Below are 26,360 nucleotides of genomic sequence, written 5' to 3' on the forward strand. Positions count from 1 at the left end.
GTTCAAGCTTTTTATGTTTTAGACAACGCCTTTGCACAATTTTTTTCCTAATGGAAAGTTTAATGGCAGCAGCAACACCATGGTGAGGCAAGAATATTACATTTACGAACTGTTACGAAAAATACAGCAGCAAGTTCATAGGCAATTAAAAGGGCAATTAAAAATGAGAACATAGTTGGCTATATTTTTTAATAAAAGCTGCAAAGAGATGTGTTGCAAAGGTTGGTCATTTCTACAAGGGCTGTGCACCCACCCACATGGACCCCATCCTTGGCTGCTCCCCCATGAGCTACCAATGCACCGACCTGCTTTCCATCTGCAGCCAGTAAATTGAAGCTTTTTGGTCTTGCATGTTGGGTGGAGGCCCAAGATGACACTAAGTGGTGCTAATCTGGATGCTTTGGGTGGCAAATTTACAACATGGTAAATGTTTGTGACATGCAGCAGTGGGAATGTGATGAGCAATGCAGAGACATGAAGTGTCTGCACTGAGGGCTGAAATAAGACTCCAGAGCTCAAACGTGTGTTGTATCAACTTTGAAAGAAATGCATGAAAATAGGACCAAGTGCTTCCATACTACGGCAATGGCAGGAAGAAGAAGACCACAGGACTGATGATATTACATTTGGCAGCTGCAGCTATGGCTCCCTCATGGGCTGAGTGTTGGGTTTTAGACCCTGTTTTCATCCTTCCACCCAACCTGCACCTCACTGTGGCACAGGTACTAAGAGACCCACCTCTAGGAAGGTGAGAGGAGCAGCCAAGCAGCAGATGAAGCAGCTACAGACAGTGTTGATGGCACTTCATGGTGGATACACTGGCACAGAGTGTGAGACTCTCAGTGAGAGGCTTCTGGGTTGTGCCTGTCTCGTGTGCTGTGGCCACCCCACCAGGGAGGCTGGAGGTTTCCACAGCCAAGGGAGCTCCCATGAGAGAAAGGGAGCTTTTGATTCATAACCAGCACAAAAGGCCAATTTACCCTCCTGTACTACATGGTAATATTCTGCACATGACTTTGACAAACACGTGAATTAACAGCCACTTGTCCTGGAGTCACATGTGCTGACTGGGATCAAAACCCAGTGAGTGAGACTCCATCAGAGCTGGATTTCCCTGCCCTGATTTGGTGATACTGTTGTGGTTTCTTCAGCTACCAGCTAACCTTTGGAAATGACAAATATTTACCCTCAAAAAACTACAGCTGAAAAGCAAAAATAAACTCGGCAACTATAAAACCCGATTTATTGTCTGCAATTATACTGTAGCTGAGGTGTAAAAATTCATGAGGAATGTAAAGAAAAGGACCGATAGCATGGCAGGGGGAAAGAGTCATCAGATTGCTGTTTTAAATGGCAGAACGTCTCGTTTTATCGGGTACACACCTACTCCTGAGCAAATATTATATACACTCTTCGCCTACAAGAATCTTTAAAGTATCCTTAAAGATTATGGCTTAACAACTCCTTTATTTACTTTGACCTTGGTATTTTTAAATTTTCACTGCTATGCCACAGTTGAGCAATAACGGTGCCTTGAGCCAGAAGCAAGCAGGCAACACTGTGGCCTTCCTGGAAAGAATAACAGGGCACCACGCACATCCCTTGTTATTGCAGACCATGGCACGGGCCTTGGAAATGTGCCAGACATAGGCTGTAATTGGTCTTATATAATTTAATTTAACAGTCATTAGTCATTTCCTATGGCCCTGCAATCTGGTGGGCTCCCCCCTGAGATGCTGGGTCCCCGGGTGCAGAGAGCAACCCCGGCAGTAGGAGACCAGAAGGGAAATGGTGAGGAGGTCTTAGTGAGCAGAGAATTTGTGGAGGCTTTGAAAAGCCCCAAGAGAAATAATCTGTGTGTTTGTAGCAATAGGGTCTCTGAAAGGAAAGCACTCAAGTAATCCCTACATTTTTGTGGAACTCAGCCTATGCCAGGGCAAGTTGTCTCCCTGAGATATGTGAGTATTTCATGCTCTGTAATTCATAAATACCAAAAGAAATGAAAAAAAAAAAGCAACAAAGTAGATGTACTTAATATAAAAGGTAAATAAATGCAGATTTTTTCTCACTGTGCTCAAGGCTATCTTACAGTTCTTGTCAAATATATGTTACCTTTGGCCTTTAAATACCAGAGTTCACGAATAAATAGTGGCCCATAAAAAGGTTGGATTCTTGCACTGAAGAGTAATGGAAGCAAATGTATAGTCTTTATGTCAGGCACACTTTTTTGGGGGGTAAAAATGTGGAAAATGGAATGCTATGTGCCGGTGATTCAGAGATGAAGGCAGAAAGTCAATAGTACCAAGCACCAGCATACGTCAACAAAAATATCCATTAATCATTAATCATCTCCGCAGCTTCCTCCTGCCCTGAAGATTTTTAATTGAGTCTCCTGGGATTTGGCTAACATATAGCTAATGATGTGATGTAATGTCTGACTTCATCAGCGCTGGTCTAACTCACACACAGGCACATGCACCCTGTTGACAGCCTTCCCTTTGAGCCATGGCCATTTTGCAGCAGTACGTCCTGAGATCTCTGTTTCCATCTGCTTTTTCAAGGAAGCAGGCTCCGTGCTGGTCAGCCCAGGAGGTGCCATTTGATTTCCTCTTGGACCATCCAAGCAGCCAAAGCATTTGGACTGGGTGTTTTGGCACCAGGAAAACCCTACGATGTGTCCCTTGTAAAACCCCATCTCCCTCATGAGAAGTCACAGGAGATGGTTACCACTCCTATCATCTCCAAGGTGAAGGGCATTATTTTTAGGTGTTTAGAAGACCGCACTCAAATGAGTGCCAGAGCTTGATTTGGCTTCAACAGCCTCAGAAAAGTGTGTGCTCTTCTCTGATGAGAGCTGGCATGTAAAGAGCACCAGGAATTGCAATCCTAGCAAAAGTACCACAACCCCAGTAAAAGCACATTTTGGAGACTGAGGGTCCCATGCAGAATTTACTTTAGTCTTTCATCCTGTGTTATCTGCCAGGAATCGATTACTCCAATGAGTTAGAAAAAAACCCTCAAGCCCCTGCTTTGGGTCTAAGTGCAAGTTTTAAACCTGTTTTTTTTTACTAATGAGACTCCAAACCAATAGTTTGTTACCTAAGTTCTGGTAATAATTGGAGGAGGAAAGTAGCTGATGTTTCAGAGAAGGAGACTTGGAACTTCAATGTACAGAAGTAGGTAAAGGAACTTCAGAAAGTCATTAACTTAATTGTTTAAAAAAAACAAGTTTGTATACATACTACAGAAGTGAAATAATTATATATACATGTAATAGAGAACTGTGGTCAATTCTGTTTTCTTTCAAGAGAACTGGGGTTGTAAAACAGGCGGTTCAGCTGATGCTGCTCCTCCTTGCAACAAGTGAAAGGTGGAGAGGAGGAGGAGGACTTCTGCAACAGGCTGTTGGGGCCACCGGCATTCTCACGAGGATGATGCACAGCGAGGGAGCAGGACAGAAGTGGTTTTCCCCACCCAGCCCCACAGACAAAAGGGAAACTGCACACACCATTCCCATTCCAGGGTGCAGCTCCACACCCCAGAAAGGTTTATCTTCCTTTAAACACAGGTACTTCTCCTTTGGGAGAGAGAGATGTGCTCAGTATTCCCTCAAATGACACAAGCAGGGTGTCAGTCAGATTTTTTTCTGCCACCCGTGAAGATCCTCCTCCAGATGTGGGTCAGTGAGGAGAAGTCCGGTGAAGCCGGTGGGTGGCTGTAGGTGTAGAGCAGAGAGCATGCCTGCACCCTGTATTTAGCTGACCAGTGTAATGTGCTCAGTGCAGTTTGGGGATATGGAGTCCCCTCTGGTGAGTCACCATCCCCACAGTGGTCCCTGGGGAGCATGGCTTCTGGATTGCTGCTTTTGCCTGGAAAATATTTAATTTCACATGTGGCTGAGTCATTGCCTTTGGCCTGGCCTCCTTGGTGTCGCACCTTCTGGAATATCACTTAACTCATGTTCCCGTCTCTCCCTCCATACCCACCTGCTGCTGCTGAGAACACGCACTGGTGGGCGATGCTATTTACCAGCTGCACCCTTGTTGGCTGAGGCACCCCACTTCTGAGGCTGCAGCAATCACCAAACAAGGAGAGCATGCCAACATGATGGAGCTTTTGCACTCCAAAAATAGCAGGAGAAAGTCAATGAATCACCTCTCTTCCCCCTGCCTCCATGCTACAGGGATCCTTGAGAGATTTGTCAACAGCATCTGCAGGCTCTTGCCTTGCAAATTGCACCATTGCTTTTTGCTAACAGCATCAAAAAAGGGAATTCAAAGACCTCTCTGTCCTTCACTGAAGCAAGAATATTACTCCAAGGAGGGGCAGGAAGATCTCACCTTTCCTTTGACACTCTCCTGCTTGAGAAGCATTTTACCAGTAAAAGGTCTCTGACTTACGTTTGCAGGCATCAGGGGCAGAGAAGGGCTTCCTGAGGTCCCGGTAGAAGCCCGGCTTGCAGCGCTGGCAGTGCTGCCCTTCTGTGTTGTGCTGACAGTTGTCGCAGACGCCGCCGCTACGATTGCCCGATGCCAGCCACGCATCCATGTCAAAATGACAAGTATCGGCGTGCCCATTACACTTGCAAGCTGAGATGAAGCCAAAGGGAACAAAAAGGCTCATCAAAGCAGTGAAATATGTTGATTTATAGAAAAGGGACACAGAAATTCAAACCATGTTTTGGAATGTGAGACCTGGTCAATGAACCCATTAATCATTCAAATATATGAAGCATCATCACATTTTCATCCACACTTCTCAACCTCTACAGGTGACATTTAAGAAAAAATAATTTAACTCTTAAAAATTTCTAATACAAGTTTTCTGGTACAGGGACAGAAACTTGGTCAGGCTGATGCAGGGAGACCTCCCACATTCACTGGTTCTGCTGGGGCAGGATCCTTCCCTCCCTGCTCTAGCAATCAGCAGTGCCCCATACAGCATCTGCCACACAGGTGCTATCAGGATGCAGGATGCTCCTTGCATCTGGTGGAGGGGAAAAAGCAGGTGGAGGGGATGTGTATGAGAGAGGGTGAGGAACCCCCTCTCCTTGCGCTGGCAGTGGAGGAAGTCTGGATGCCCACACACCTGAATTCAGTGGCCAAGGGAGATCTGTTCCAACCCCTGCTCCTCAAATGCTGCTGGTGGAAACAGGGAATCCCTGTAATTACCTCAGGGAACATCCATCCTGCAGCGAGTGGGACCGCAGCCCACACAGGCAGGCTGATGTCAACTGAGGTGTTCACAGCATCACAGCCGCAGCAGGACAGCAGTCAGTACACCCACAAACCTTCCCGGGGTGGTGTGGTTAATTCTCAGCACCTTTCTGTCTAGTCTGCTGCTGTTAGTGGAGCAGATTGCCCTGTGGTCCCCTGCAGCCTGCACTCACCCTTGAGCACCCCTCCCTGGCACCACAGAAGAAATCCTCAAACTCCCACAAAGCCCATGGCTCCTCCTGCCCCCAGCGCCTGGCAGCGAGTAGAGCCCATGTCCAGCAGCAGAAAGCCATACCTCCAGCAAGCATGTTTGTCAGCAGTGCTCATGGAGGAGACAATGCTGGCCCCCATCACCTCCAAAGCACCCTGACAGGCTGCAGTCTGAAGCAGACAGCCTTATCTCAAAGAGATGTGCTTTGGTCCTCCAGAAAGGACACACCAACAAATAACAGTCTTGTGAGGATTTACAATCAAGGGGCTTTGTGAACACGGTCATCCCCACCATACAAACATGCACTGGGTGCTGGGAGGATCTGGCATTGATTCTCCACTCACTGAGCTGCCTCGCAAGCAACTGCCCACCACCCTGGTATCTTCTGACTCTTGGAAACACAGGAGAAATGCGTAAAAAGAGAATCATAGAATCATTTTGGTTGGAAGAGACCCTCAAGGTCATGGAGTCCAATCATTAACCTAACTCTGACACTAAAATGTGTCCCTAAGAACCTCATCTATGGACCTTTTAAACACCTCCAGGGATGGTGACTCCACCACTTCCATGGGCAGCCTGTTCCAATGCCTGACAACCCTTTCCATGCAGAAATTTTTCCTAATATCCAATCTAAACCTCCTCTGGTGCAACCTGAGGCCATTTTCTCTTGTCCTATTACTTGCTACTCGGGAGAAGAGACCAACACCCTCCATGCTACAACCTCCTTTTGGATAGTTGTAGACAGCAATAAGGTCTCCCCTCAGCCTAAGAGGAAGCTTTTCACCCTGACAAAGGCTCTGGAGAGCTGTTCCCAGCTGGCTACTTACACTGACACTCTTTGGGGTCTCCGGTTTTGCCATCAGCAGCCTGCCAAGGCTGGTCGTTGTAGAGCGGGGCGCAGTGCTGGCAGTGGGACCCTGCTGTGTTGTGCTTGCACATACATTTCCCATGGACCTGGTAGGAGAAAGAGAGCAAGGATCACCCACAGCGAAGCTCAAAGGGTCTCTGGAGCACAAGCAATGCCCATGTACAGGGGATACCATGTCAGCTAGGCACTATTACATAGACTAGAAAGAGGGCTGGCATGACGTGTGCCTTGATGTCTAATTCAGTCAAAGGCAAATATTCTGCAGTTACACTTTCAATTAGATTTGTGTTTGTGGATCTGCATGTCATGGTATTGTGTAATCATACCTTCATTTTTTTTTTTTTTTAAGATCTAAAGAATCTGTAGCAGAGAGTTTCCAGATGCAGCATGAATTTCTAGGAGAGATTAAAAAAAGCAAGGTTCAAAGCACCCTTGGGAAACACTGTAAAACCTTCTGCTTTTTCTCCTTCCCAAACATGAATACACCTTTGCAGTACTGTAGGAATAACACCCACAGCCTCAGGACCCAGCTCTGTGTGCCCAGCCATCACCAACATAAATAAGTACAACAAAAAAGAAATTCAAACCCCTGCAACATAGATATCTACTCATCCTAGGCAGAATTTTTGCCCCACAAAGGAAGAACCAAGGATAGCACAAGGACTATGAGTGACTGTACTTGGATGTGTTCATGACGGAGAGATAATTTAACAGCTAGACAGCTTAGTGTAAGGGGGTAATTAGAGATGAAAAGCCAGCGTAGCATGCTTGGTGCCAGCTGTCCTGTCAGCCGCTGGCATTACTCATACTGTTGGCAAATGCAAAGAAAACAGGACGTAGCCAGAGGGCAAGAACAGCCTGGCAGCCCCTGGATGCAACGAAATCCAGCTCTGAAGCAGCACAGCTTTGTCGGCAAGGTCCTGCCTTTTCCTGGAGAGTGTGGTGGGCAGCTACCTACCATAGCTATTTCAGTGGCTGCCTGTGCTTTCAGCTTTACTCTGTTAGACATTTTGCTTTTAAATACAGTTTCACCAAGAACATTTTGGCTGTAAGTCTCTCCAGATGTCTGATGCATGGCTACATTCTACATTTGCTGGAGCACGAGCTGAACGGTGCCTCACCACCCTGGTGCCCCATCCTTCTCCAGCTGCAGGGAAAGTGATAGAGAAAGAGGACAATAAACAGTAACAAGCTGGAGACCTCAGCCGCTGCCCTGCCACCATGGTCCCATGCCCATGCCACAGGTTGGCCACAAAACCAACGGAGCTGGGGAGCTGCACCAACCGCTGGCTGCTTCCAGCATCGGGAGGGACACAGAGTGGTGGGGGTGGCTGGTGATCTGGCCCAGAGCTGCGGCATGGCTTTAGCTGCTGCTGGGAAATGCTGCCTTCCACGCTGTTTGACTTGTGCTTTTACAAATGTGCAGCTCCTGACTGTGTGACCTGCTGTCAAGACCTGCCACCAAAAAAGGCTCCTGTGAAAAACCTGAACAGTAAACAAAACAGAAGAAGACCTTGAACATGTTGTAAACAGCTCCTGCTTGCTACGCAGGTGCACACACATGCACATCCCCCACACTCCTGGCTAATAATGACTTTCTGATTTATTTATTTTTAACGAATAGATTTCAGCTGTTATCTTACAGGGGTCGGACGTAACCAGTACAGATAAAACTTCAAGATTGACCTTGAAAGTCCTTAAAACACTTTTCAGGAGCAACGCAAACAGCAACATCTTTCAAAAACTTTTCAAGTGATCCTTTCCTGCCTTATGAAAATGTCTGCACCATCAAAGCAGGAATAAGCAAAATACAATACAGCAACTGGACGGTATGAGCAATGGACAGATACAGATGGAGTCAGACAGAATGCGCAAACATCTAAGCTAAAGTGCAAATACTAAGATAACATCGGTTTCTGTGCTATTTGGCCCCACCGCAGATAACAATTGGTCTCACCGCAGATACTAGTTGGTCCGTAGTTGGCTTATCATATTGATATATGCTTAAATGTTTGCTAATGTTTGAAAAGAATGAGAAGCAAATATAGAAAAGGAACAAAACAAATTTGCAGAGGGAATATTTCATTCTCAAAGTGTGTCTTGTGTTCTCATATTTTCATTTTTGCTACCACTTACAAAACATTCCTCAAACTCCCAGATGCCTCACTTTCCTAAATTATCATTCTTCAATAAAATTTCTCTCATATACTTTTTAGGCAAAGTCAACACACACAAACCAATGTTACAGAGCTACTTCCCACACATTTAAAAGCAGCCACTTGCATGGAAACAGAAATTGGTTAAACCCATGTTGGTCATGTGGTCATCTTCTGGTGGTTTTGATGGAACCCTAACTCTTTGATGCCATTTTTGGTAGGGTTTTCTTGTGAGCCCTTTGGCCATTGGGTGGTTAGGGCTAAACAGGCTGTAGCAGCCTGAACCATGTCTGTGACCAGAGAAATCCTTTAGCGTGTTCCTCACAGGACTGTCCCAGCTGTTGGGGTAGAGGGACCACCAGACCCGGGCCGTGCATGATCAGGAAGGGAAGGTCAGAGGGTGCCATGGTCAAAAGCAGGTGACCCCTTGGTGCTCTGGCCATCATGATGTCGTAGAAGGACGTAGGAGAAGACTCGCAAACAGGGATATGTATATCTAATACACAGGGACTCTCGGGATCACTGTGGGGACATGTGCTCCCCCTGCCTGTGCCTGCAGCCTGACCCCTCAGATTGAGCTCCCCCCTTGCCAAAGCCACACAAAGAATCAGTGGGGTCTCAATCAATCAGACAGTGGATACTCAGCATTAATAATGTACAACTCTGAAACTCAGAAGCACCTAAGAAACCCTCAAAGGATTAAGAGTCCCAAGACACCAGCAGAGACTGAGACTAAACTCCCCGCCAAGGAGCATTCACGGTCCCAAGGCATAAGAGCTTGCATTTTCTGAAAGCCCAAGTACTGTATAATAGAGCGTACTGTGTTGCCAGAACAGGGGGAGGTGGGCGAAAATAAAACAGAAGAGGATGGGTATCCCAAGAACCTGATGTGCAGCCATTAATTTGGCACACCGAGCTAATAAGTAATCCACTGAATAACTGTGCACTGACTTATTAATATTAATCTGTATGTGAACTCTAAAGAAAGAGGGTTCACAAACTTGAAAAAGTGCTGCACCAAGAGCGGGCCTGTGGGGTCTCAGATGCTGTGGAAAGGAGTGCTGCAAACGAGCCAGATTTGGACATGGTTCAAATCAAGCCAGCTGGTGTTTAGACAGACCCCAGGGCAGAGCAGGGCATGATGTTCCTCGCATTGCTAATAGCTTGTAAAGGTACGATGCACCTTGGAGGAAGGAAATGAATGATTTGGCTTAAAAGCTAAAATATTATTAGAATAGCATGATTCTGACTTATGGAGGAAGGAAATGAATGATTTGGCTTAAAAGCTTAAAAATTATTAGAATAGCATTATTCTGACTTATGCATAAAGGCAAGGTTTGGGTTTGGGCTATCAAGCTGACTCTGTGGTGTTGTCACCATCCGGGCCAGGAGGAGCCACGTGTTCTCAGTCATAAGGGTTGTGATTTGCATTCACCTTTCCCCCAGGTTTTGTCACAACCAGATGCATTAGCACCTTTATCAGATCTTCCCTCCCAAGCCCAGATCCTGCTGTGGACCCTGCACATCCTCTGCCCACCTTGGCATGGGCTGGCATGACTGCGCAGTAGCTCAGCCTGCCACGCAAACTTTGCAAACCTGTGCACCCTTGCTCACTGCAGGGCTGGGGACTTGTCACCTCAGTGGAATTCACACCTGGTTGAGCACCCAGAGAGGCATGGGACACGACAGCTCAGTTGGCTCTGCATCGGATGCAGCCACCTGGGCTCCAGTTTTGGAAGCAAGCTTTGGAAAAGGCGTCAGGCTTCTCAATTTCTGCCGTGCTGAGCCTTTACAGAAGTGCTACTCAAATGGGCTGGACCTGACGAAACCTCTGCCTCTCCAAGGTCACCCCAGGTCTCACGGTGGTCCCATCCCTCTTGGCCAGGCAGAGTGGGGTGCAGACCCACTAATGAACAAGCAAAACAGCTAAACGGCCAGCCTCAGCTGAGTAAGGGAATTGGGGTCTTTAATAACTTGTTTCTCAGTGTAACAGTTTAGTTAATACCTTTTTTTCCCCTTTTCCCAGAAATTTAATGAAATTCAGACCTAAGTGCTTCAAAAACCTTGCCTCGGGCTGATGTATTTATTCTGTTTCAATAGCATTACAACGATTACCCTGCAAAAGAGTTCTGCTTTAAAAAAATCTCTCCATCCTACCTTTATCCCATTGAAGAAAATATCCTTTTTCTTCTACTTAATTCCAGCATGACAGAAAAGATTTTCATGCATTGGAAACAACAAAGGAAGGTGGATGCTAGCAAGCCCTTTCTTGCAGCCCACAGGCAGAAAGGTATTTTTTTTTAGTTACAAAGAAATACTGTGACAGCTGAAAACAGGAGAAAGACAGGACAACAAGAAGGGGTAATAGAAGGAAAAGAGAAGTGCTGGCAGGTGAAAAACAGCCAACAGACTACCTACACTGGGCAAAATTAATGCCTCTATGAGCTGTAGGAGTACCAGACACCAGACTGCGGTGCCCTGTAAATTCCTGGTCGTGCCACAGAGCAGCTGGGAGCTGGGGCTGAGGAACCAGCCCAGCAGCTCTGCTGGGACCCAAGGCAGAGTGGGGAAATGATGTACCCAGCCTTGAGGATTTCTCCAGCATCTCAGCACATTTCTGAATGCAGAATGTGACCCCCATACATCGACAAGGGAAGGAGGATGGTTTTTCTTCCCTTTTTATTCACCTCCATTTATATATAACTGTCAGGCGTACCCACTTGGGTCATTCTGAGCATCGCTAAGTACACAAACACAATTCCCAGTACGTCTTACCCCTTTAAGCATTCACACGGCTCTTGAATCATTTAAGTGGCAAAGCCTCCTCATACCATTTTTCATTTTGTCATGGGGTCTTTGCATCCCAGTTCACTTTCACACTGTTTCCCTTCTTAGCTGGACAGCCCCGTCACAACGTCAGTCATTAGAGGGCACAATGCAAACAGTGTTACAAAAGTTGACTTCTCTAAGATAAACGAGCGACTGATTTCTCTATACAAAGACAGTTGCTAGGGCATGCTTCCTTCCAGAGCCTTTTGTTGCTGAATTATAACCTTCCAGTGCTTCCTTTCAGATTGCAAATATATAGGGTTTTTTCTTTAGTCATGTCCTATAAAATACTTCCCCCCTTATTTACCATGTTCTAAATTGTTGGGCAGTGAGAAAGAAATGCTGCATCGAGAGAAAAATGCTTTCAGTCACCTGCTATGAACTGATTTATACTGCAAGAACTCACCCACTATATAGAGTCCAACACAAATGCACACTAAAAGAAAATCAATGTCCCAAAGACCTAATAGCGTAAATAGGCTAAATAGCTGGGAGGGGTAACTGCTTTTAATAGAGTTTCTTTCTTGGAACTGCTAAAATAGTATTTTCTCCGTTGTGGTGGGTTTTTTTTTGGTTTCGTTTTTGTTTTTTCCTATGTTCCTAGAAAATGGGCATGATACGAGGCTAAAGGAAAATCAGAGCATTCATGCTGAGTCTCTGACGATAGCTTTTAAATTGTGTTGAGCTTGAGCCACTGTGCCAGTTTTAGAACTGATGCCTACTGGCTGCTGTCAGCATGCCGGGAGGTATTCTTTCCCAAAGTACCAGACAACCAAATTTATGCATGAGAAAATTCTCATATCCTATCTCGTTCTTGTGAAAGAATACAAAGCTTGTTGTCCAGGGTGTGGGGGCGGTCTGGTGGGGTTTTTTTAATTCCTGGTACAATAGGCTTCTGTCAGTGCTGCTGGAGAAGACCTTCAGCATCTTTTGATGTCAATAGCACGGCAGCAATTTATAACAGCAACTGGGTTGGCCATGTGGGAAGGGGGAGGGATATTCACCCTGCTCGACTATACAGAAGTGTTTCAGCATGGTAGCACAGTCTACTGGGATCCCAGCCACAGTGTATCCCCCCTCCACTTCATAACTATGGAGGGAGCCCAGGGAGATGAGCTGGCTAACTTAGGTACATCAACTGCACGCCTAAAGTTAGATGAGGTATATATGTGCCTCAGTGCCTAATTGTCAGGCAGCTGCCAGAAATCAAGTTCAGATGCATTCACTGGTCAGTTCCCTGAAGTGGTTTGTCTGTTCAGCCTAGAAAATAAAGCACAGTTCCTGGAAAAGTCCTTGGCTTACACTGACACAGCACCTTGGACTACTACCAAAGCGTGTAAGTGTAATGGCAGCAGTACCATCTTGGTAGGGAAGCAGCACCTCACAAACTGATCCACCTGCTTTGCCTGATACAGTGTGAGCTGTGTTTGTCCACGCACATCTTTTCCTGATTGTGCATTGGGCTGTTGTTGGTGAGATTTGGGTAGCAACCCTTTGAATAAATTTGGGAGGAGTGGGGAAGAGAAGGAAGAGTATCTGTGTCACCTTGACAGCTGTTTGTGGCACAAATGTATAACAAGGGACAGTCAGGACTGTACTGCCCATGAAGTGCAGCCTTTGCCATTGCTGGAAGGCAGTCAGGTCCTCTCTGTAGGCTTCCCCTGCAGCTCATGGAGAGATACCCTCCCCTAGAGCAGGAGCCCCACTTGTACATTCAGAATTTGCCTAAAGGCTGACATGGCATTTCTGATGCTAAAATGAACCCAGAGCTTTTCTACACAAATTCCTTTCTCCTTTAGGAAGTGCCAGCAACCTTTGCTTTGTGGTACCAAGACAGTAACTGCAACAGCGAGGGGCATCATGGACAGTTTCACAGCTGGATGGCAGTGAGGGCACAGAAACAAACCTTTTATCAGGCCCTGGCTATTGCTTTTTACTGTTGGGACTAATGTGAAATATTTTTTTCCCACAGTGAATGCTTGGACTCTGCAAAGTCCACCTTTGCTCTGACTTGACTCAGAGGGACCGCAAAGGAGCTTTTCCCACACCAGTGAATGGAGCTAGAGCTGCTTCTGCTGGGGTGGAAGGAGCCCCTCTTCATCCATGGAATCACCCCAATTGCAACCTGCACCCTGTCCACCCCAAGCATGTCCTGGGTAAGTATTATTCAAAACTGTCAGCTTCTAGCACACAACAGCCCGTCCATCGAGAAAAAATACATCTGATGGGGGAAACCCTGTGACAGTGAGTTGGGCCGATGTCCTGAGCTGAGTGGAGCATCCTGGCCTGCCAGGTCAGGTTCCTGCAACAAAACTGCCCAAGCAGCAGCCACCAGGATCCTTGCATCCCCACGTGGCTTTGTCAGATGCCCTGTGGGTGAGCTGGCTGAAATGCTTCTGGTCACTTTGCAAGATCTGCTCAAGACCTGGCACTGTGCCCAGTGCTGCCACAACACCCCGGCTTATTGCCCAGAGCAACCCAAGAGAAAAACAAACATATCATGTCCAGTTCTGCTGGCCAACGAGGGACTGAAACTAAGCCTGCAGTTAGGATTTTTTGCCTGTGGGCTGAGACCAAGCAGGGAGTTAAGAAAACCTGCACACACTTATTTTGGAAAAGTTTTGTTTTTTTTTTTTTAGAGGATCTTAAACTTGCTTAAATGTTGATGTTAACTCCCTAACTTAGGGGATATTCTTCAGGAGTGCTCTGGTCTAAACAAGCATAAAAACGGAGTTAGATTTTATAATCAGATTATGAAATGGTAGTGTGCCTCCCAGCTTTTGCTGTCCTCAGTATTACAGTGAAGGTTCTGCTAAAACCCCATGTAGATCATTACATAAAGGCAAGACTCAAGTCCCTATCTCACCCTTGAATGACTGACCGTAATTCTTCAGAATTTTCTTTTATGTGACCTTTTCAGGTGAAATGTACAAAAATGTTTCCTCTCAGAAATCCTACTCTCTTTTCAGAAGTTCCTCTGACTTCTCACAGCTAATCAGCCACTGACCTCGCAATCTTCTGTCCCTTTTCTGCTCATTCACATGTGCCTTGCTGTCACCTTGGAAATAATCCTTTCTTCCCATCCTGAAGGAACACACTGGCAAACCTCAGCACCGTATGCACAAATGGGGTGCTACCACAGTCCCAAATCACAGCAGCCTTGCAGCAGGCAGGAGCCTGGCATGGACTGGGCTCAGCCCCACCTATCACGGTCGTATGGTGGAAAAAATTGTATTGGGAGAGGAAATATCTTATTATTCCCTGACTCTCCCTGCAAACCATGAGGCTACATCATCCCTACATCAGCCCATCCCTCATGGGACATGTGGAACAAGCCATAAGGCACAGTGAAATGAGTCAGCCTCGCTGCAGAAACGTCACCTTTGGGACTCCTGCCACACACATATTTATAACTGGAGTTGAATTTCCAGTTCCCTTGAGGCCATGCTTGGGCCTGTTGCTATTTCTTGCTTTGGTTTTCAGTGCGATTTTGGCACTTGCTTCCTTCCCACAGCACCACCTGCTACCTGCACACTATGGTTTCCATAGGGTATAGTTGTACTGGAAGCGTATTTGGCTGCAAGGTCTGCTCTGACTCTCAGCGGTATGCTGGTGCACGCTCCTGTGCAATTGTATCCCGCCGAAATAATCCCAGGCTAACAGTTCCTTTCAAAGACTTTCGCTCAGGGAACATCTATGGAAAGCAGAGCAGTGCTACTTGAAACAGCCTTATCAATCATAGCGCTGCATTCTTTCAGATGGGTATATTTTAAAGACATTGCAAGACTGGCTCTATTAGAAGGGAAACATGCTGTCTGCTCCATGTCAGAGACCATAATTTAAGTGAGAGAGTTCCACGAAGAGCTGGACAGATGCCAGACCTCCTTACCTCAAGTAACCGCCTGAAGTTTTTATGATGTCTCCATTTCTAACAGTATTCACTGCAATATGTTTAACTGCCCTGGATTTCCCTACCACTCCTCTGCCAGCAAAGCCGGGACTTTCTGAGACAGGCACAAAAGACAAGGTATGTTGGGGGCAGCAAGAGCAAGGGCTGCCACCCAGGCTTGCAGGGCACTGGCAAGTCACAGCTGTCCAGCTCACTGGCTGCTGCTGTGCCCATCACCTCCCCAAAGGGTCAGCGGCTCTCACTTCTTTGGGATGTAGGAGGTCTGGATTTTGGGTGTGAGTCAATCCCAAGGGATTTGAGCTCAGAGCTCTTGTGATGTGAGCCCACTTGAAAGTGGAGCACAGGGTTTTGGAAAGTGCAATGGAAAGCCTGGGAACGAGAGGCAAACCCCAGCTCTTCTGCCTTTCAGTTGAGAAGCCCATCCAGTATCTGAGGATCCTCCAGAAGAAATGGCAGTCACAAGATCCCTAGTACCTTCAGAGAAGCTCTCCTTCCTCTCCCTCATCAAAATGTCCTGCATTTATTACCTTTTAGATATGGTGTTATTAAGAATTAGCATTTGGGGAAATAAAGGAGTTATCAGCTTTATTTTTTTTAAAGCATCCACCTAAAATATAAACATTACTGTGGAGTACCCTTGATGGACAAGAGTCCTGGCAGACCCTACACTGAAGGATGAGGGAATTCCAGTGCCTCAGCCCAGCATGGAGACCACCACCTTTCTAAAGACTGCTTTTGCTCACTGTGCTTGGAATTCAGGGCATCACATGTCAAATACCATATACTTGGACCTATACCGTACCCTATACCGTTCCCTATAATTTTTAAAACTCTTCTCTCCTGCAGTGCAGATGTTTTTGAGTGCAGGTACATACCACATGGAAGACACCAGCCGCCTTGAGGGGCTTGAATCCAGCGACGGGGACGCAGTGGTCAGCATGGCCATTACAGAAGCAGCTGCCCTTCACGATGAAGTCGTAGACAGCGTAGTGCAGGGGAAGTGGAGGGTTCGGGGGCTGGGGGCCCGGGCCTGCCGGGAGGCAGGGGCAGCCCTGCCGCTCCAGCAGCCTCACCCGCAGGTTGGTGATCTTCAGCTGAGCCTGGGCTTCCGCGCTGTACGGGTCCTCCACGGCGTAAGGTGGTGACAGGGCTCGGTAGATCACCTGGGCAGAGAAACGCAGCAAGGGAAGCAGAAAGTAGGATGTCAGCCAGCCCTGCGGTGGGCCAGGCGGTGGGAGCATCCTTTGGGAACACACATCGGGCTCCCTTGATGCTCCTCCCTCTCCGCAAGTGATGAGAGCAGCAAATCCACCTCCACCCCAGTGTGTGTGAAGTGACCCCCTGTGATCCCCTTTACACATGAAGTATGGACCCTCTAGGTGTCAAACAAAATTTTGCCATTAATTTAAAGCAGAGGTGTGTGCCATTGGTGCGCAGCGTGGTCCAGCGCAGGGACCGGCAGTCCTGCAGGCAATGCTCAGGTGGGGGACTCTTCATTAACCTTCCCTCCCCCAGAATGGGTGTATTTTTTAACAAATAAAGCTCAGATTTCCAAATATTTGGCTCCTATCAGTCCCAGGCTGCTTCCTAGTGGAAAAGTGATTAGGTGTGGCGATTAGTGACAGCAAGCTGATAGTTGAGAAAACTGAGATAAGAAAGAAAGAAAAGTGGGGGGCTTCTGAAGTTTAAACAAATACTTATCAGTCAGTCTTGATTTTAACTTCAGCCTGATTGAATAGGTAAATATTGGCTCAAGTTGAAAATTGAGAGCACTAGATAAAAATAACCAATTTTCCTGAAGAGGTTTATTTTAAACTTGTTGGTCTAGCTGCCTACAGTGCAACATCAGAAACTGCATATAACCCATATAACTGCCATTCTTATAAAATGATGTATTAGTTACTCATACACTGAATTTACAGTGACACTTTCTAAACACTGAGTAGCCACCAAAGGCTCAATGAAATACAAAATTTGTAAGCAACATGCAATCAGTTGCTTGATGAGTGTTTGAGGGTGTGATGCAGTCTAATAGTTTGATGTACTGTTCCCAGAAGTGGCTTAAAATGTCCTCAAACTGCCTCACTGTCCCACTGACAATCCACACCACTCAAAACACCGGCCAGCCCCCTATGGACAGCAAGGAGGTGTGCAGCAGCAAAGGGGGATTATTATTTCTTATCACAGAATCATAGAATCATAGAATTGTTTTGGTTGGAAGATACCCTCAAGGTCATCAAGTCCAACCATTAACCTAACACTGGCACTAAACCATGTCCCTAAGAACCTCATCTATGTGTCTTTTAAACACCTTCAAGGATGGCAACTCGACCACTTCCATGGGCAGCCTGACAACAGCCTGACAACATTGGACATGTCCAATGCCTGACAAACCTTTCCATGAAGAAATTGTTTCCTAATATCCAATCTAAACCTGGCACAACTTGAGCCTGTTTCCTCTCATCCTGTCACTTGCTACTTGGGAGAGGAGTCCAACACCCTCCTTGCTACAACCTCCTTTCAGGTAGTTTTAGAAAGCGATAAGGTCTCCCCCCAGCCTCCTTTTCTCCAGGCTAAACATCCCCAGTTACCTCAGCCGCTCCTTGTAAGACTTGTGCTCCAGGCCCCTCACCAGCTTCCTTGCCCTTCTCTGAACTCTCTCCAGCACTTCAGTGTCTTTCTTGTAGTGAGGGGCTGAACACAATATTAAAAGTGGGGCCTCACCAGCAGTGACTACAGTGGCACGATCACTTTTCTAGTACTGCTGGCCACACAATTCCTGATACAAGCCAGGATGCTGTTGGCCTTTTTGGCCATCTGGGCACACTACTGGCTCATATTCACCTGGCTGTCAATCAACATCCCCAGATCCCTCTCTGCCAGGCGGTTCCCAGCCACTCTTCCCCGAGCCTGTAGCGCTGCCTGGGGTTGTTATGACCCAAGTGCAGGACCTGGCACTTGGCCTTGTTGAACCTCATACAATTGGCCTCAGCCCATCGATCCAGCTGGTCCAGATGCCTCTGTAGAGCCTTCCTACCCTCCAGCAGACCAACACTCCCACCCAACTTGGTGTCATCTGCAAACTTACTGAGGATGCACTTGATCCCCTCATCCAGGTCACTGACAAAGAGATTATACAGAACTGGCCAGGAACTGCTGCAGGGTGCCCAGCTGTGGCGTGCCCGATGCCACTTACAGTCATCACAGCCTCCTCTCCCTAAATCCACTCCTCCCAAAGGATGCAGCTGATACATTTCGGCTAGCGAAGGCTTCTCTTCTCTTTCACCAGTATTCATGTGTCCTGGAAATAATGCCCCTGTTGCTGCCAGCTCGCCTGCCTGTGGGCTTTGCCTGCTGGCTGCCTGGCTTTTCTCCAGGGCTGCCAGGATCCAGTTGGAGAAAGCTTTGTTCTGGCCTGGAAGGAGATTTAGAACTCATTTTGGAGCTGAATGATGGCAGTGTGCTTTTGCGCATCCCCTCAACCTGCCAAGTGTGGTTCCTCCCAGCACACCAGTGACTGCGGGGCTTGGGCGCGCTGGTGCCCATAGACACTGTACACTGGCAAGCACGTCATGGATGCAGCCCCACACCGCCATCCTACAGATGCTCCCTCTCAAAGGTATTTCAGCATCTTATGCCAGAAAGACATTGATAAGGGAGAAGGTTAACCAGGAGAGGTGGTCAGAGGGCAAGGCTAGCGAGCTGTACACCCCTTGTGTGGCAGAGTGGAGTCTGATGAGGGATATTAATAAATAGTAACACATTTCAAAAGGGCGGGTTATTTTCCCCTCTCTTTCAGGAACATACATTTTTTTCTGCTTTCCTAAAAAAAAAAAAAACAAAAACCAACACACATATATATATATATCAAGGAGATATGAACAGAAACCCAACTAACCCAATTATCAGGCCCTGCACCTCTCCCCAAGGCATGTTATTTACCCAAATTTAAATCAATGTAATTCTGATCACATTTATTCTTTAGTGGCTTTGTGAACACAAGATGCTTTCAGATATGGAAAGAGAATGTCTTGGAAAACATCCAAGCTGGAGACTGATTTTCTTTTAGTGGAGATGATGGAAAATGTCAGGCTGAGAATATTCCATAAAAACTAGCAGTTTGGGTGACTTGCAATTATATAAATTACTTCTCAGGTAATTCTTTGTTTGTCCTAATTTGGATGAGAGTGGTGAAGGAAACATATAACTGGGAAGAAGTTATGCTAGATGCAGCTGTAGAATCCTCTCATCATTTTCAGTTTTTCTTGTTTATCTATCTCCATTTAATGCACGTGACAATCGCAGCAAGGAAATCAATAACCCTGAGCGCCTTTGAGCCAAGAGAGTTAAATCTTGTCTGTGTGGAATTCAGGGGGAGTTATGCTGCTGACTTCAGTGGAGCCTGTATTCCCTCTCAGGCCCTAAAATGTTACAAACATTTCTTTTTATGGCTACTTGAAAACAGTGATGCTAAACATGAGCCCTATCTGTAACTCCCAGGGGCTGTGGGCTCTCAGCCACTCCTCCCCAGCTGCCCTGTATCACTCGGGCTGTGCCCAGCAGCCCTGGCCTCGGTTTTGGAGCCACCCTGCACCCCACAGCAGTGCAATGGAACAGAGTGAGCCTGGTCTCAGTGCTGCCAAGAGAGTAAACACCCTCATCGCTCCATCCCAAATGCCAGTAGCTCTGTTTTAATAAAACACAAGCCTGTCATTATAACATGTAGGACATCATACAAATAGCAATTCTTCGCTCTGCTCCAGCACAGTGAGCTGGAGCCCCCAGAGGCTGTACAATAAGGTCAAGGATGTGTTTCCCAGCAGGATTTCCCTGTGCAGTCATTAATGCTGCTGGTTCATCCCAGCCTGTCTTGGGAGCCGGCACATCACCACACTGTCCTCATACAGCTGTTATGGGTCTGCCCAGCACCACACACACAGACAGGTAACAGCTTTCATGCTTTTACCTTTCCTTGGACTTTTCCATGCAATTGTCTCACTGATACCATGAGCCCTGGTCTGCAGCATCTCACCTATGAATGAACCACAATTTGCACAGCAAATCTGACCAAGTTTTCACACCTACAGTTCTGCCAGCAGCCCCGGGCTACTGCAGTCAGAGGACTCCTCAACCAAAATATTCTTTAATTTTAATGGCACAGAGGAAACGTAGGCAGGATTCAAGAAGCATATACTGCTAACATGCATGTGTATCTGATGATGGGGTTTTGCGAGCCCATCAATTTACCTGGTGCCACCGGGCAGGACTTCTCTCTGATAGACTCTGTCGGGCCAGTGCTCCACAGCCACCCCACTCCTCAAAGCCCTCCGGGTTTATCTTGCTAAAACTATACAGAAAACACAGGCGCCTGGCTCAACCTGCAGGGACAGAAACTCTCCCCAGTGGCTCTGCCACTGTGGTCGTGGTCTTGGCACAAGTCATGTCAGTTTTTTAGCTGTTTGGGCAGCCCCTCTGTGAGACACAATGGGGGGACAGCAGTTCCATCTCACCCCCCAGAGAAGTTGCTGCCTGCAGAGCCATCAAGTCCATTACTCTTCTTATCCCAAAAGTACCGGGAGAAGTCATGCCCGTCTTGTCAAAGAAAGCTGTGTTGTGATTACACAAGGGAGATAATAGCTCAAGGAGGTACAGGACAACATCCTTTTTGAGAGCTGATGCCACTCTTGTTTTCACAGAGCAAGGCCTCTGCCAGGAGAAAGCTCCACAATGCCCAGGGGATCTCACCCAGCCCCTTGGTAAAGGAGCAACAGCAGCAAAATCTGGCCATTTCACCAGCAGTGAGCCTCACCAGAAAGTGTCCCATGGTGACCAGACCTCTGACTTTCCCACTGAAGTCTGTCTGCACACATGTGTCTTATCAACCATATGTCAAAGCTCAGCATTACAAAGCTGGGTAGACAATGTGACTTCACCCAGTAGTCGGTGCCATGTATGATAGTAAAGGGTGGTAGGCCTGGATCTTTACATCAGCAGCTCTATAGTGCACACACTAATCCAAATTTTCTATTTTGTAGAACAAGTAGTAAGTAATAAATTGAAAACCCACAGCACTTCTATGCTAGACATGCCATAATACATCCTATCAGAAAGATATTTTAATCCTCAGTGTTGCTAGATTGCAATAAATCATACGATATCTAGGATTGTTGCTAGCTCATGATAAATCTTATGAGATTTGGGATTGTTGCTAGCTCACTATAAATCCTACAGTATTTGGGATTCTTCTTAAACACAATCCCAGGAACTAAATCTTTATCTCAGCTTCCACTTAAAACTAAGTATCTAGCAATTTCTCATATCTGGAGTGCAAATGTCACAAACCAGGAGGCAAATAAAAAGAACCTGTCTTTAAAACAATATATTAGTATTTGGGGTATTGCTACTTCCACATCACATGGAATTATGCTGTCGGATAAGTGATTTAGAACTTGCATGAGGATTTTTCGGTGGGGGAGAAGTCTTTCTACACAGCCAAATAGAACTGCGGACTGCAATCCCTGAGTGAGGAAAGCCACTGCTAGACCTCGAGTGGGTTGGGTTCTCCTGACCCTCCCGGTGGGATGCCCGGTGGTGGCAGGAGGGACCCCACTCCACTCCCAGGGGAGCAGGAGCAGAGAAGCTGCTCCACAGCACCTCACACATGCCATGGAATAAAAATACTCTGCTCTTCAGCCAGGCTGCTCCAGCTGTCTGCAGTTTGGGCACGTAATTACATAGACACCGTCTAATAAATTTCCACATTACATAGACACCCTCTAATAAATTTCCACAGTGTTTCAATTTCCTTGTGGGCTGTCATGAGCAACTCTTGCTGTGTTGATTACTTTATTTTGTCTTACTGGCGCAAGAAGCCTTAGCTATTTGCCATTCCACAGATGCAATAATGTAGCCCTGTATATAAATAAAATGGCAGCCATGAACGTGGTGCACTCAAGTAACCACTTGCACCAGAATGACCTTGATTTATAAATACATAAAAGTCCCTTTGCAAGAAGTACCCTAGTATGTTTACACTTGAGAGGCAATGAAAGGACATCTTTATATATATCCACAGTGGGAAGGAAAATGCTAATGAATGATGCTGAGAGCAACAAAATTGGCTCTGAAGTCAAAGCTGCCTGAGGAAGTCAACAAAACCAATGAAAGATTTGCCACCAGCAAAGCCTTCTCAATGAGTCACAGGCACATCTTGGACCACTGGAGCCTTCACCTGCTGCAGCTGCACAGGCCTGGACCTTTGCCAAGTTACAAGTGTCCACAGAGATAAAACAGGGCCCTTTGGGTTGCAACTGTCCACGACATTGAAGAGATACACGTGATCAACAAGAAGCTTCTTCCTCACAGACCTTCAGAAATAGGCACAGTTGCAGAGGCCATGGGCAGGGACGTGCAGCCCCCAAGCATGTGCCTCTTTACCCAGGTCCGCGTACGCAATTGGAGGCACAACCCTCCAGCCAGGAGACCAGCCTCAGCCAGAGCTTCTACCCGCAAGCCTGGAAAGCATCAGGAGATGGTTCACAAAATGACAAGACCAGTAAACTACAGACAGAGAGAATAAATGGATGCGAGACTCAAGAAGCATATATGCAGGGGAACAAGCCAGCTAATGGGAATACAGCAGAAATAAAAGCAGTAAACAAATACTTAAAACATAACCACATTTTCATTCGGTTGTAAATAAAAACCGAGGTGGTAACACTGCACAAAGTGGTCCGTGGTTCCCTTCCAACAAGATCTCCAGATAAAAGACACTGATGGACTGTACCCTGCGTCATCCAACCTGGATGCATAAGAATGTATCTATAAATAAGCACTCTGTAATAATGATGTGTCCATATTAGTGATCCATCTATTCTGCTCATGTGCATTTGATAAATTCAGTACTGCTTTATTTGTTTGTTTTTTTTTTTAATTGTATTCCTTTCGATGTATTTTTCAGGAAAATGGGGGAAAAAAACCCAATAAGAATGAAGAGAACATAAGGTTTGTTGTCTTATCCACATAGAGAGACAGCAAAGGGATGTGCACTACCATACAAAAGGGCATGTGATGTCTAGGTAAGCGTTTAAAGGAAAAGTTAAGGTTTGCATGAGGAGTCTCCAGTGTCTCTTGGCATGCAGGCACTAAATAAATGTGGCTAATCGGCCTGTACTATGGGGCCAAGTTGAATCTCGATGTCATGGGAAGCTATCTGGTTCATTTAGTGAGGGAGATATATCTTAAAGGCATTAAGCTCCTAAAAGTTTTATGAAAACAATCTTGTTCCTTCAGAAAACCAAGCCTGGTGGGCTCGTCCCCTGTGAAGAAGCCACAATGCTGGTACCCTCTTTTGGCAAAACAGAATTATCTGAGGTATTGCCACACCAAGCAAAAGAGCTTTTAAGAGATAAAACCATGTGTATCTCTGTGCTATGTCCATTGCAATGATCCTATGCTAAAAAAACCCTTTTTGGCAGATGCTGTAAATAATTCACACAGTGTGGGAAGATCATCAGCCTGAATTGGGCAAATATCACCCACCAGCTCCTCTAATATATTTTTTTTCTTTTTTGCCTGTCAGATGAAGTGGACTGCAGGCAAGAAGAGCCTCTCATTTTTGTCACAGAGAGGTCCGACAATCCCCTGCATGGCACATTCACACTTCAGTGTCACCCAGGAGAGATGAAACAACACTAGAAATGGGAAACCTGCCTCGCCACTGCAGAGAGGTGACCCTCAGAGACACTAAGGTCAAGCTGAGCAGTGGACCCTGTCCTCCGCGCAACAGCGCGAAGCACTGTCCATGTCCCCAAGTGATGGTGATACAAACTCGCTGTGTACCACCAGTGGTAGTCCCTGAGCACCTTGAGGTCCTGAAGAAATGGCACTCCATTTTGGCCCACACCTACAGCCCTACAGCACATAAACCAAGGCAAATAATCGCTTGTCTCGCCATCCAAAAGTTAGGCAATCTTATAAAGAATTCAGGAGGAAAATCCAACTATTTCAAATAACTGGCCCTTGCAGGGATCTTGGCAAGTTATTTTATACCAAGGCACCATTTATCTTTTGGGGAAGTCAAGGCATTCTTCTGCCATTCTCAAAAGCAAGAAGCTGTATAGGATGAACTCCTATTCACTCACAGCAGCCAGCTTGTGAGGGGCTGGGAAAGGCATGAGGGCAGCTAGGCAAGAGCTTTGGGATTTCTTCAGGATCCTTGACTATTCTGGCAATAATCAATCAGATGAGAGCCATCTTCTCAGCTTCCCTTCAACATCCCACCGCACAATTTCACTAGATGAAAATGAAACACTGCTAGGTCATGCCTGTCTTCAGGGAGACAATGATCACAGAAGTAATATTCTTACCAGAAAAATCTCTCTCCAGCTCAAAACATTTGGATTTCTTCACCTCCAGTTAACAATGCTTCTCCAAGAATTGATAGTTTATTCCACAATGGCTTTATTTCACCTAATCACTACATTCACTCATCAAACAGATAGAAACACTCAGCCTCTTGGCTCACAAAATCTTCCAGATGCATGACATAATCAGCTATGCACTATCAAGGAAAATAATTTTTTCTCATCTTCAGAATCCCTGTTTCCAAGGCTGCACTGTGCCACACAGGATAATAAACCAGCACATTTCAGCTGGTGGTACGAAGAAGCCCTTTGACCGATCAGCAAGAAAGATGGTTTTAAAATACTCTTCCCTCCAGCAATTCCCCTCGTTTCCCCATCCCCACAAAGATTTATGGTCTCAGCTTTGGCCTGCCGGCAGTACCTGTTGTATGTGTAGAAGACCAAGAAAACCTGGAACTAACTCCAAAGAGCCAGACAGAGAACTGGACTTGCTTGTTCGTAGGCAGGGCTGTAAGAAAAGCTGGCTCACACCCCAGAGTTGCAGAATAACCCCTTTAACAGCTTCTGAGCATGACGCACCACTGCAAAAGCCTGCAAGGCAGAAGGTTAGCGTGTTGGCAAGACTGTCTGTGACAGTACTAGGGCTCAAGGGGATTTCTTTCAGCCTAAGAGGAACCCGATTTCATGAATATGTTTCAAATTGCTCTTGTCTTCAATGAAAAGGCTTTGTGTCTATAGAGCTGGTGGCTTAAACCACCTAGTTACCACAGGCTACACTTAATTTGGGGAAAAAGAACACCTGTCTGAATTATATGTAAATACACATAGTCAAAAAGGCCATGAAAAACAGCACTGCCCTTTCAACTCACGGCTACAGATTTTGACCACAGCAGTGAGGGACGCTGTGCAGAGACTGGTGATAGAGAACCATGATGCATGTGTCTAGTAAGTTTGTTTTTGGATATTAACTTCTTTTCTTCCTGGAAATGTTGCCCAGGGAGAATTTGAGGACTTCACCATTTGTATGGGATTTTGAACGTTGGTGGATTAGTTATCTCATGCTGACACCCATTGTGCATGGCAATTAATCTCAGATTAAGTCCCTGTGAGCTTTTGATCCAAAACTTCTGAGATGTGTCAGTTCACTGCTTTAGGTTACACACTTCCCATGTAACCAGTTGTACCCAGAAATTCCAAAGAGAAACATGGCAGCTTCACTTTCCAGACAGAAAGCTGGGAGCTGAATAAGAGAGCCAGTCCTCCCTTCATGCCAAAAATGAACTGTGAAGTGAAGCAGTGGGGTGCAGTGCCTGAAGAGAAGCTCTGGCTGCTCCTCTAAAATCCCATGGCACTTTTCTCAAGGGAAGCAATAGTCTTGCTACCAAGGCCAGATGCCAATTTAGAGAATTAAATTCTGCCTCCCCAAATTCCTCTTGTTTCATGTGGGTACAGGGCTCTTCACTTCCTACATAAGAAGTTTGGAAAGGATCTCCAGGAGCACTGGGACTCATTCCCTCCTGCTGTTGGCAGCCTACAATATACCCCCTTTCACAGACTGGTCAAACTCACTCCGAGGAATAATTTGTTTTAGCCATAATTGGAGGCTGATCCAGAAGCCTTGATGTGCAGTTTTTAGAAATTTGCTGTTCTAAACGGAGGACTGCTGATATGCACTATTAAACACTGGCTATGCTCCATCACAGGGGTGGTTGCATTTCAAGAGCTGGCCAAGCAGAGGGACAATCTCCAAGTGTCAAAAGCACTGGGAAAGCCAGAGAGAAAAGGAGACAATGAGACTTTCCTGT

The 26,360-nt window shown here is 46.3% G+C and overlaps 1 protein-coding gene across 2 annotated transcripts in view; it reads right to left on the bottom strand.

The window, feature by feature from the left end:
* Positions 1-26,360, bottom strand: part of NTN4 (netrin 4) — a 49,163-nt gene that overhangs the window by 11,125 nt on the left and 11,678 nt on the right. For both annotated transcript variants that reach the window (XM_065043334.1, XM_065043333.1), the window contains exons 3-5: positions 16,066-16,353; positions 6,255-6,381; positions 4,401-4,589 (exon numbers count right to left, since the gene is read on the bottom strand). In XM_065043334.1, the coding sequence (XP_064899406.1) occupies positions 4,401-4,589; positions 6,255-6,381; positions 16,066-16,353 (604 nt within the window). The remainder of the gene's footprint in view (positions 1-4,400; positions 4,590-6,254; positions 6,382-16,065; positions 16,354-26,360) is intronic.

Source organism: Columba livia, chromosome 1 (assembly GCF_036013475.1).
Source record: "Columba livia isolate bColLiv1 breed racing homer chromosome 1, bColLiv1.pat.W.v2, whole genome shotgun sequence".
Classification (NCBI taxonomy): Eukaryota; Metazoa; Chordata; class Aves; order Columbiformes; family Columbidae; genus Columba; species Columba livia.